Source organism: Odontesthes bonariensis, chromosome 12 (genome assembly GCF_027942865.1).
Source record: "Odontesthes bonariensis isolate fOdoBon6 chromosome 12, fOdoBon6.hap1, whole genome shotgun sequence".
NCBI lineage: Eukaryota > Metazoa > Chordata > Actinopteri > Atheriniformes > Atherinopsidae > Odontesthes > Odontesthes bonariensis.
In genome coordinates, this window is record NC_134517.1 from 20506325 (window position 1) to 20519686 (window position 13362).

General features: G+C 43.5%; 1 protein-coding gene across 1 annotated transcript in view; it reads right to left on the reverse strand.

Moving 5' to 3' along the window:
• LOC142396632 (ATP-binding cassette sub-family C member 4-like) overlaps positions 1 to 13362 on the reverse strand; it is a 41226-nt gene that overhangs the window by 15955 nt on the left and 11909 nt on the right. Inside the window, exons 20-21 of the mRNA XM_075479574.1 lie at positions 8664 to 8743; positions 496 to 646 (exon numbers count right to left, since the gene is read on the reverse strand). Coding sequence (XP_075335689.1) covers positions 496 to 646; positions 8664 to 8743 — 231 coding nt within the window. The remainder of the gene's footprint in view (positions 1 to 495; positions 647 to 8663; positions 8744 to 13362) is intronic.

Consider the following 13362-nt stretch of genomic DNA (forward strand, 5'->3'; position numbering starts at 1 on the left):
GATCAGCTGTTAAATATATGTATGTGTATTCTGTATTCCACCACAGATGAAGCAAGCCTCTGATTATGAACTGTTTTAATGGCTGCATCTCATTTGTCTTTTGTTTCCATTCATTAGATTTACAAAGTCATTCACAAAACCTAAATGTTTCCTTTTCATCTTATAAAGACAACTTTTCTTTAATGAGATGACAGAACCTGTCGGTCATTGTGCATTTAGGATCTGAGCTCAGAATAAAGGAGATGGTGGTCCACTCATGCCCGCTTGACTTTTTTCCCCATTGTTTGTGATGTCGTGAACTCTCATCTCTCGAGGAAGCTGCCTGTGGCAGAGTCATAGGTTATTGCCACCTTTAGCCTCGATGCTAATGACCATGGCTTTCTTCAGTGGTCTATTAGCATTCCCGTGGTCGGCTTTTGTCTCTCACCACAAATGGACACGTCACGACATGTCCATCCCTATCCCAAAAAAAAAAAAAAAGAAAAAAGATATTACTTGTAGATTCTAGGCGCTTGATGTTCCTCGAGGTATGTAGGAAGTAGTATCGCAGAAACAGGAAGACGGCAAGAAGAGGGACAACGGGTATGAGAATCCAGGGAATGATGACAGCAGCTACTGCGATCACTCCGATGACCTGGAGAAACACCTGAGAGAGAAGAAGAAGCAAGGTGTGAGCGCAATATTCACCAAATAGCAGCAGTGTCAAAAGGTATTGGGGCAGCGAGGCCTGTTTCTTAAGACTGAACAAGGGAACATCTCTTAGCTATATTCGTGTGAGACATCAGTAAGGTAACAGCAGGTTGTGGGACTGAGCTTATGTGACTCACAGTGTGAAAGGAAAACGATCACTGCGCTAATTCTCACTTAGTAGCAGGTGAGAATTTACCACTTGGCCACAGTAGCTCATATCCATTGTTCTCTTGGGCTTTCCCTTCTGGCCTGAAAGCCTCTCTGGCAGAACAGCCTGCCTACGGGCATGGCCACAGTGACTGGCAAAGAGCTCTGGTAACCACACTGTGGGTTTCTGATACATCACACTCTAACCAAACAGCCCTCAACAACACAGTGACTCATCGCCCTTGTTAATGGCTCTGTGACACATCTAAACCAGGATACCAAAGCTGTCTAAACAGGATTGAAGGCAATCGGTCTGATGGCTATTGAAGCACCCGCACCTACAGTGTGTTTAGAAAAACAAAATACAAGTGCTTTACATTAAGTTAACTGTAATGGTGAGCACTGTTTAACCAAGTACTAACCGAGGCACCTGTTGTTGAGGATTTACATAGTACCACTGCACATATAATATTGTACAGGTGTAACTTTGGTGTAAATATAGGTAGAATTATCATTATAGACATTCTTATTTAAGTACAATTTGTTGAGTCCACCTAGATAGTTTTATGTAAGTAATTGTGACTGTAGGACATTTGCTTGTACATATTACTTTGGTACTGATACTTTTGCATTAAAATCAGACAGAGAACTTATTAAAGGTCACTTATTTAGCACAACCTCCAAAAAGCCATAATTTTGCCACTTTAACTGTGCATGGAAATCTTACTAACAAATTACACGTAACTAAGAATATTTGCAGTGATGGAAAAAAGCAGTACTGTACCTAAGTACACTTTCGATATATACAAGTGGGTCAGGATATTCTGACACAATTCCCGTCTATTTTAACTGTTTATCAAAACATCCTCAAGCGACACTTAAGCAGTGAAAATGGCCTTTAAAAGCAGAGTACCAGCTTGAAGTGTTTTTTTTTTTTTTTTTCTAAATTAGAAACTATAGTCATAACAATTAAGTACAACCTCTCGTTTTTAAGGGCTAAACCAACAGCTGAAATTGTCATTGCACAAATATTTCCAACTTTAATTGTATAATTTCTTTATTGGAACATTTCCAAAATATTTAAAGGAAAACGCCGGAAAGTTTCACATTTACTATTTTTCCCTGGTACATGTTCCCCAAAATCGATTTCTCACCTTGTTTACATTTGTCAGCCCGAGAGAGTAACATTCGCGAATGTTTGAAATTCAAGTTATACCGCTCTGGCTCTCCCTCCCTAGCGTCGCCATGTTCACTCAACATGACGTCAGAAATGCAAACATTTTTCTACAGCAATGGAAGACACTTATGAACTGTCTTGGTCTGACTCGGACCCGGAGATAGAATGCGAAGTTTCGCCTGAGTCCGAGTCAGATCATGATCAGCCTCTCGATCCAAGTTATGTTAGCTTATAGCCATCAGCCGAGATGGTCGGATAAGGCTAAAAATAAGGATGGACAAGTGGCTGTCGCAGCAGCCGCGGCACCGCCGCCAAATGCTAACGACTCACCGGTTGTATCCACGAGCCGTGAGGCGTTTCCGGACCCCATACCCAACCTTGTGTACCGTTTCCAGGCCTACCGGCAGGTGATCTACTTTCTCCATGGGAGACTTGGGAAGCGCTTCCGAAGAGTGATTCCCTCCTGTGTGGTGTGGGCAATCAGGGATAAATATGAGTCGCAGGACGGGACCTACAAGGGTTTCCTTCACGCTGACGAGGCAGTTGTAGACTATCACTACAGATATATGTGAACATACATGTTGAAATAAAAATAATTTCTAATTCTACTATATACAGGTAGTATTCAATCATTGTGTATTTCCAAGTTACACTCTACACTTTGTTAGAGCACACTCCCGCCACACAAGTAGAATTTTTTTTCCGCTGCACAAGTAGAATTGCATTTCTGACGTAAAATATGCCCGGATGTGGCTGAACATGGCTGCGCCCATGGCCAGAAGTGAAAAAATCTGGGAGCGCAAGGTTATGGGTTGAATAATGTAAAACAGTGTGAGAAATCAATTTTGGAGGACAGGTGTCAGGGAAAATAGAAAAATTGAAATTTTCCGACGTTTTCCTTTAAAGCTGCAGTCTGCAACTCTTTTTCAGGCATAATGCCTGGAACTGTCCGGGGATTCTGAAAGTAGTACATTAAATACCCCAATACAAAAAAAAAAAAGAGTTCTCTAGGTCCCCTATATGTCCCGCTAGGTCCCTCCAAAGCCAGCAGGTTTGTTTACAAAATTGCAGACCGGACTGGTAAAAGGTAACCAATCAGGTTACGAGCTGGGCTCTGCTGCCTGTCAATCACCGATTGTGCACGCGCGAAGGTAGGCTCGTCCCCACGCTTATTTATCTAGACTATTGAACTTCATTACGGGCTTGTCTACTTACTGTGTCTTCCATGATCGCAAATGACAGGTGAGTTGATGAATGAGGAGTCGTACGCGCATCTGGCGTGCACGTAGACGTGCACGAGTTCTCATGTGTTTTGATGGGGCGGGACAGGAAGTTGAACTTTTTATTTTTCGGTTAAAAAATAAGCATTTCTTGCATTTTGCGACTACGGAGGTCACCGTTTTCAACTTCAAGCGTTCTGATAGATCATGTAAACTCTTAAAATGCCAAAAATTAGGACTTTACGTATGACAACAACAAATCCTGCAGACTGCAGCTTTAAGAGGAAAATATTGCACTGTTTAATCTGCAACATTGATTTTGACTGATGTTTTTGTTTTTTAATTTTTTTGGCCACGGTTGGAATTCCTGCATCTGCCTTTTAGAGAAAAGAAGTTTCGTGTGTCACCTTTAATTATTTTCATTACATAACAGTTTATTACTTAAGTGACAGCATGCAAGACCTACAGTTGTAAAGAAGTTTGTCTACTAAGTGCTACTGATAGTGTTAGCAAAGGATTTCATTACTTATTTCGCTGTTGAATGTGCGTGAAGCTGTCTCTTCTTAACTGAAAGGTTAAGTAGAGACGCTGTGAGTTACTTCATATTCGAGTGATACGGGACAAAATTAAATCCTCACACCCTGAAATTAGAAACATCCTCAGAGATTAATCCAAAAAAGTACAGATTAGGATCATACTGTTACCTTCAGTGGTCTCACACTAGCCCCGAGAAATGAAAATTTAATTTAGCACCTTAATTACGGATGTTATCTGCCACTTAAGCATACATTTAGGCATGATCACTTTCAGTGTAGTTCTATGATGAAAAGCCACTCGATTCCATTTGCAGTTCAGATAAGAGGGAATTACTAGTCTCACCATTGCTGTGGTGGAGCTCACACAATCAAACAGTGAGTCGAGGCTACTGAGCACAACTGATCCTGAGAATTTCACAGTACATAAGTTTCAATCTTAGCCTTGATGGAAGGCTACCAGACTGCAAAGTGAGATGATGGCACACAGGCCATTACTACATGTTATCCAGCCTTCCCTTGAGGGGATCAAATATTAACTGAACAAATGTCTTATCGTGTATAGCTGGTTCTCTTTCACTCTCCAGCTGATGACACAGTGACACTGCTCGCACACATTTGCTGGTTGGTTCATTTGAATTCTAATTGGGCCCATTTCAGAAGCAGCCATGAAGATCTGAGCCCGGCCAGCTTATCTGACGGTGGGGTCATCTGAGGGGAGGGCACAGGAACAGGAACCACTAGATAGAAGTCTTGGCTCCTCCTGCTCCCCCGGGGCCTGCTGTCGCCAGGACCCTGTTTGATGTGATCCATTTGCGTGGTTTGGCGCTTATCGTGTCAGCATCTGGAATACCACGGCCCCCACCCACACTACACATAGATGATTTCTGATAAGTGGTCCTACAAGCATACACCTCACCCCCCTCAGACCACATCCATATCTCCTATGAAACCACACAGGAACAGAAAACTCCCAAAGCCACATCCCGCTGCACATAAAAGTGGATAAAGGGATGAAAGCTTTTGTATACAAACAGTTTAAATAAAGAATTACCCCTAATAGCTCTTTAGCAAGAAAAGAAAGCTACCGCACGCATGTGATTCAGTCATTCAGGCAAACTGGGCGCGCTGCCGTGTCCAAAGACCATTCAGATCTCTGCTGACCCTAATTGCTTTATTTTTTCAATGATTCTATCAGCCCCTTTGATGTTCAAATAAATTTAGAAAATTGAAGTTAATTGCTATATTTGTGTTCGGCAATGATAGCGACTGTTGTTCCGCGGCTGCAAATAAACACTTCCTTTTTAATTCAACATCCCTCCGGACACAAGGAATGATTATGCTTTTTACAACCCCTTTTTCATCCTCTCTTTATTTACTGACAGTGTGCAATATTTGCCACGGGAAAAAGAGAAAAAAAAAAAAACTGCCAACAAAACAGGAAATGAAGGAAGAGCACGGGAAAGGAAAAAGTCTCAAAAGAATTACTCTGTCATCCCTGGACTTTTTTTTTCTTCCTTTTTTTTTTTTTACTCCACGCTTTCTGTGACAGAGCTGCACAATAAGTCGCAAGGGTCAGTGGTATTGAAACAAAGCAGGGCTGTTCCACTTGGGCCCTCAAACAATAGAGGTGACCCAATCCATTCTCCTCCGTGTTTTGGCTTTATTTTAGCATTAAATGCCCAGATGCTGTGGCTTTTCTTTCGGAGAAATGACTGTGGACACCTCCTTCACATTTCCCCTTTCTGCGCCATTTTCACTTCATAAAGCTGCAGTCAATGTGTTTTGTGTGCGGTGAGGAGGGTCTGACACATACTGTGGTGGTCTCAGTCGCTGTCTACATTGGTGGCTCAAGTAGTCCTAGGATTAGGCTTTTGTGTGCTGTGAAAAGGTAAAAGAAGTCACTTATTTGGGCTCAGTCAAGCTGCTGATTTCCAACCCCATTTTGGAAATAAGAGAAAGGCTTTGAGATGCCGTCTCTCTCACTCGCTGCTATAAATCACCACTGTCCGGCAAATTCATTCATTCGGCTTTGTTTCTCCTCAAAACATTTCAAATACACAATAAACAACAACTCCCACATACAAAAAGTCACAGAAAAGCACAGAAGTCATTATCTTCATAATGCTGACATGAGGTGAGATTTTAGATTAGATCAGGACTTTGTTATGTAAGTTCTCAGGCGCAGAAGGCCCAGGGGTTTGGCCTGGATGTCTGAGTCAGAGCGGCTGAGGTGCTGGACCGCAGCATCATGGGAGACCACACATACACACCCTGAAAGCTTTTGCTGGCCAGTGCTCGCCATCAAATGACCATGTGTGGTATTGCTGAGCAGCCACTTAAGCACACCCGTGAGCACACACACCCATGACGATGTTTTGCTGTTTTTTTGGTTTATATTTATTCCGCTCAGAGAGTACCTGAATGAAACAAGGCGCTTCGCTCATCCTGAGTCTTTTCTCCTTTCTGTGCCACTTGTATATTTTGACTTTGTGCAAGAAGACAATGGTATTGTCATAAAACAATGCTCAAATGGGGATGTATAGCCCAGCCTATATACTGTCTTCTGTGTTTCTCAGGCTAACCTTTGTAACGCCTGGAGCTTGTGCATTCTTCACTTCTTCTGTCACCGGAGTGGTGAAGCAGCAGAGAAAGCCGGTGAAATCCCATCCTACAGCAACTCAAGGTTACGTCAGCAGTTATCATATCCCACAAAGCCTGTAAGGAGGCCTGACACACAAGGTGCCACAATGTGCACTCACACAACCATCCACCCGCCAGTGTTTTTAGACAAAAGCCTTTATTTTTTTATCCGCGTTTGTTTGCATCTTCGGACAAATAATTTCCTCTGTCCAGATGACAGCAGAGTTTATTGCTGTAAGGTGTGAACCGCGTGAGTTTTTAATGCATCATTCATTAACGCAGGTGAGAGCAACCTAAGCCACACTTAAATAAAAGTAACGGTCAGCCGGTGTTTAAGCAAAATCATCTTGACAAAATTATTTTTTTGTGCAAGAGAAGGGCTGCAAATGAAGTGCAGGACCCCACAGTTAGTGGTCAAGAGCCTTCACATGGAATCCACTGAAAGACCCCTGCACTCACCCCTCATTGTCTTGCCTTCCTCCCCTGCCCTCTCTATGAAAATAGAGGCAACCCAGGATTTAAAGGTCAAGTCCACACAAAGGCTGACAGTCCCCAAAGCCTGAGGTGTTTTTAATTGACATTTCTGTCTTTGGTCCCCTGACCATAAAGAGAGGGGAAGAAAAAAAGGCTTTTTTCCCAATATACTAAATTACTACTAAATGAGACCTGTGAAAACGTTGGGCTCTGGGGTGTAACCAGGTTCCACCAGCTTGAGGGAATCCCCTTGTTAGGAGGGTATGGGGGCAGTGCTGAAGGGCTGTGAAGTGCTTACTCCACCATAAAGGGGGGAGGCTCAGGCACAAATCCCCACATAGAAGCGGCCTCTCTCCATAGAGAGAGATAAACCAGTTAGGGCTTTGTTTATGAAGTTTTACTTTATTCCCCCCTGACAACCATTTAGACAATGACTATGGGGAAATGTCCCTCTGCGAATGAGCAACAATAGTCATGATCAGCAGCTTTTCTGAGCAGCTAATACTATAATAAAAAGAGTGCAAATCTTCCTTCCTGGAAGCATTAAGGACTGCTCCATGAAAGACACCTGCAAACAAGAGCAGAAAGCGGCACAAACAAAAGTGCTTTGTCCAAAGGATGCCACCTTTGTCCACTCTTACGATCACCACCCACTTTCAGCTGCTGCAAAGGACCGACTGAAACCACGTCCACATGGCATATCTAGTCTTAGTTTGTCACAGCCTGCTTGTCATTTATTAAATGTTATGTTTTTGGGGTTTTTAACACATCACACAGGTAATATCAGAATTGGGTAAAACACAGATGAAATTAAGTGAGTACAAGACTGTCTTCAGTCATGACAAACTATTTTTTTACTATGTTTAACTGGACCTAAGGACTCTCTACAAAGTTATATTACACTTTAACCATTATTCACCATATAATCAAAATAAGGGGAACTATTGCAGACAAAAAGCTTTTGTGTGTATGATCTTTTGTGCTTTCAGCATTTAAGATGGCTTTTGTCTACTGTGAGATGGGTATCTGCCACAAACATCACTCAGGCATTGTGGAGGGAGGATTCATTTTCAGCTCGCCTTTGTTCTATTCTTTGGCCCGAACCAAGGAGCCACGCCTGCTCCTCTACCTCGAATTGTGCAGCGAACATTCCCTTCTTTGTGGCTCTAGGTGCATGAGCTGGCTCATCTCCGCAGGCTTTCGTGGGAGATGGCTTGTCACGGTGGCAGGGTGGCATTTGGTAACCTAACCTGGTTATGCACTAGGGTGGCCCTTAGCTATGGGGCCAATAAGACTGTAAAGCAGTAGGTAAATGGTGTTGAGAGGGGAAAGTCCTGCTCTGGATCTATTCCAACTGCCCCCCCCCCCTTCCATCCATGTCCATCCTTACAAACACAACGTATGCATGCTGCTTTGGCTGTTTTTGCTCTTTGCCACTCAACACATCGTCCTTGTCATGCCCTCCTGGTCTCCCCACTGTTTTCCTCCATCATCATGTGGCTTTATTTCTTCTTAGGAGCCATTCTCTCTCCCAATTACTTTTAGTCTCCATACACATTCTCTGAAGACTTCTGTTGTGTCACACTGAGGGAGCCACGCCCTCGGCCTATGTGCACACTTTTATTAAATCTGTGCAGGCGCTGGGCCGCGCTGGCGGGTAATCCTACAGTAATTGTTTCCAGATTAGGGGACCCAGACCACAAAGCAGGTTTAGCCAGGCATGAAATGGCCTTCCCATGCTGCAGTGCCGGCGACCAAACCTGCCGAGGTGAGACTCACCTGGGTGAAGTCCACAAATGTCCATGGAAGCAGAGAGTCCAGGTAGCCTATGTCCTTTGAAAACCTGTTGAGTATTCTTCCTGAGAAACAACAGAACAGAGAGTAAATATCTGGGTGATAGAATAATTGAATTTTCTTGTACTGGTTAGAAAGATGTGCTATCAAAAATCCACGCACTCATGTGAGCTGAAACATTCTATGATTACTCATGTGATGTCAAGTAAATATTTAACCTCAGCTAATCCCACATGACATTTGGGACCATGCAGATAAATCAAATACGGACAAGTTTCATTCATTAGAGACTCTGCACCCATAAAAGCAATATTTGTTTGTTTCAATTTCTATAGAGCAACTATTGCAAAAGTCCCCTCCAATTCAACAGAACACATAATAGACACTGAGTGGGATATCAGGTGGAAAACACAGGCCTATCTTGATTAAACAATGAATCATTATTTGTCTAGTATTTCATAAAGACAGCCCTACTCTTGGCTCAATACGCGTGGGAACCTTTTGTCTGGAAACAAAAGGGCAACAGAAGCCGCGTACCTGCCTTTATGCTCTGACTGGCAGTGTCAGCGACGTTAATTGAGTTGCCGCCAATCTGCTCAGGTGTTCATTATTTTGGATAGTACTCTGCAGGTGCAGTGGCGGCCCTTTATTGTTACCCCTTGAGTAACTTTGCTCCCTTATTCTGATCCCCCCAGCAAATAAGATTACAGTCCAGCTGCTTTCACACACTGTTTACTGCGGGGTCAGTGATAGCCGAATCCCCACAGTGCACTTCCTGCAGGCAAGCAAGACAGAAAGGCTTTCACCGTCCCTGTCCCTGAGGGAAGCCACCAGACTCTGAGGGGGAGACAACGGGCACTAGAGCGGTGCCAGCATTGCCACAACTGGAACTGGACTCATGTGAAAAAGACACAGACGACTTGTGACTGTGCTGTTTGTTGTTTAGGGTTGGGTGTATTAGTGTAACTGTACTAGTAGTACTATTAGTACTATTTTCCCAGTTGAATGGCTTTCTCATTACTTTTATGAATTTTCAAATTAATTTCTCACTATGACCCTTTCTTGGTTAAACAGCTTTTCTGAGATCTACTGCAAACAGTATTTACTCAATCTGATTGTTTGTTATATCTGGACAATAGAGAATTCTGACCATACCATTATTGCTGCGCACATTTCCCAACTACAAATCATACTAGACTTGAATGCCTATGACATTTCAATATTTTTCAGAAAGTAGGCTTATTTCACCTGAGTTCATGATGCAAATGAGCCAGATTTAGCCATGCTGGCTAGTTTTCACATGCAGGTGGACGGCACATTGAATATCAAAACATAAAGTCCAAAGCACACAACCACAGATAAATAATGAAATGATTTATAAATCAATGTGTAAATGTATATGGCTTATGATGAAGGGTGTGGCCTGAAGTGACCCAAGCCTGATCCTGAGTTGGCTCAATTTTGGGCCAACTTAACTGTTGCACAGATTAATTACTTCTCTAAATTGGGCAAAAAGAAATTTAACCGACACTGAAAAGTAAAGAGTTGCCTCTTGTGCATATAGTCAACAGGGTTACAAAAACCACATTAAGGAAAGGCAAAAAATTGACCAGCGACCAAGCGGTCTGGTGCCACCGTTTTCCAGAAGCTGGACCTATCTTCAGTGTCCAGAAGTGCATGGTGTCAAACCCTCACAGACTTCCTTGCATAAGATAAACAGGTTGAAGCATCAACGTTAGGAAATTAAACACAGAACAGTCTATAGAACATATTGGCTGCATTATCATTAAAGGCAAATGAGTTGGATCCTTTCAGGTGGAAGGTGGACTGGAAATAAACTTCCAAGCCTGTTTGCAGTTTCTAAAGCGCTTTCTCCAAGCTGTACAGGATGAGGCCTGCAGCTCTCAAGGAGGTCATGCAGTCCAATCCTCCATCACGTGTATTCAAGTACTTCACTGCTTGTCAGCATAAGCTTCACAAATAACCGAATAGCAACCTGGCCCCCGGCTTCACCTGACTTAAATGCCGTGGACTGGGGGGGGGGGGCAATACGCCTCCTTAAGCAGTATTTGGGAGGTGAAAGATCGAGAAACTGACCAACTCCATAGATGGGAGGTCCATAGCATTAAATCAAAACAAAGTGGGATTGCATATTTAAAAGGCCAATAATCTTAATTGGAATTTGTGCGATTTATTTATTACACTTAGACAAAGAATCGCAGTAATCATGAGATTTGATGTAATTGGAGGTTTCTTTAATGAGTCAACTTTTTACAAACTGTCATTTAAACAATACTATCATGTTTAATTGGACTTAAGTTGAATGAACATTAAAGCAGTGGATTAAACTGGAATTATATGGAGTTTACTGGATTAGAACTGGTGCAGTGAAATGATTTCAAATTGAAATTTAGAGGAACTGACCATACAAGCGTGTAGATGAGTTTATCTGAGGTCACAGAACAGGCCCTAGTAAAGGGTAGGATGTGGCAAAGCTCAGTGAAAGGTTGAGCTGGGTGGCACACTGGAAGAATGTTGTAAGATGGCACTCCAAAGGTGTGGTGGAGCTGTGGAACCGCTGACCTAACAGTCGCCTTCCAGCTTCTAGTCAGTCCTACGGAGGTGGGCCCTGTAATCACCTCTCTCCACGGCCGTAAGCAGCTTACAGCTTTATCCAAAATGCCGTGCCTGCCTAAAAACATGCATGCAGACGAGGCCGGGCTCCCCATAACAGCCATTGCATAAACCCAGCCAGAGCATTATTCCCCGCAACAACCCGGCAATGCTCCAAATCAGTACTGATTCAAAGTCAAGTGGCGTAAGCATGTTGTACACTTGGAGGCAGACTAATCTTATTCACAGTGTGAGTGCCCCTTTAGCATACAGACATCCCGAGGGGAGGGTTCAAGCAAGGGGGTAAAGCTGCTACCATACCAGTGTACGATATTGCTGCTTTAGTCTGGGAATGGGGGAGTAGTTGTCAAACTGTGTTTGTGAAATATTCAATAACATTTTATGTAATCTTACTGTCTAAGCCATAGATGACCCAAATCCATGCATATTTGACAAACAATGCCGATAAGAAAAGGATGGGTTTCTCTGGGTTACATCATACGATGGTTAGAGGGTGTTAGAGCAGGGAGCATCAGTCAGTTATCAGCTGTTTGACAAGCGGCTCAGTTAACAGAGAGTTTCATTGGGGATGAAGTAAAGACCCTTCTCCCTCTGACTACAAACTATAGAGGGGATACATTACAGTGATGCAGTTACACAAAGACATTCACTGCATGGAAATACCTATGAGGTAAGATGGGCATGGGACAATGGCTTCAATCACTCTGGGTGGTTGTCAACAATATCACCTATTGTGTGGAGAGGGGTATAGACGTTTCAGGATATCAGCAGCATTAGTATCAAACAATTTCTCATGCTTTAAGACTCCAGGGGTGATTTGCACCACTTTTCAGGCTCAGGAAATATCAAGCCCTCCCAACTAAGGTGGCCTCTTAGGTGGAGATATTAGGTGAGCGGGGCCCCCAATCACACTAAAAGAAGTGGAACAGTGGGGTCCGGCTGGAAAAGAGCGTGTGGCAAATCGCTGTTCCCTGTAAACATCAAGATAAGGTGACGACTCAGAGCCGCTCCATGTGTGGGCCCCAGTGCAGTCGGAGAGGCCTTTCAGTGAGGCAAGTGTGATAATGAAGCAATACCAGGGAGGGGGCTGCCAAGGCTGGAGGTGGCACAGCTCACCTGCACTTCCATGAAGGGCCCAGAGGCCTGGGGCAGCCTCCCACCGCCGGCGCCTTGCTGCCAATACTAATACATTCTAAATCCATTCTCTTCGCTCACACCGCCAGGCTCCTGCAATCTCCTCTCCTTCCCTTTCATGCAATTAAATAGTGGAAGTGCCGAGCGAGGGGGAGCCCTATCAGCCCTGCTGCACACACACACACGGCTCCATCTTCACATTCAATTTACACACTTCGATATCATCATCCTCTCCGCAGTACTTCCTTCACTTCTCTCTTAACACTCTTGCATTCCGGACCTGAAATACAGACATTAAAAACATTGCCTCTGTAGACACAATTAGAATCTCACAGCACCGACTGCAGAAGATCTAACGTTCCCTGCACCAACAGCAGCTGAGTGACACCCAGCTCTGAGATGGCCCACTACGCTGATGCGAAATGGGAACGGGAGATGTGGATGCGAGTGTGTTGACTCAAACTCCACTCCTCGACTGTGCTGACAAGCTGAAGCCCTGGCCTGCAGTCTCTGAGGGGATTAGCCCACTCAATGACACTAAATTACAGGGATCAACATTAGCTCGACACATTCACGGCTGTCGGTGCTGCTGTAAGTGGATCACATTTGAATGAACAGCTGTAATAAGACTGTATGTATTACTAAAATTGAGCAAGGTAAGTATCTAAAGTAATATAAAGTCACATAAAAGAGAAAAAAAAAGCTTTTTGTTTTCAAATTATCTATCGGAGAAACTTTTCAAAAAAGTACCGCTGCGGTATATAAAGGTTTTAATCATGAAAGGCACAGACTTGGAAATCATCTTTTCTACACAGCACAAAAGATAACAGATTCAAATGGTGCAGAGGCATTCAGCAGCAGATACAGAAGAGCTCCAGTGCTCCTCTGTCAATCATAATTCACCACAGCTGTAGTC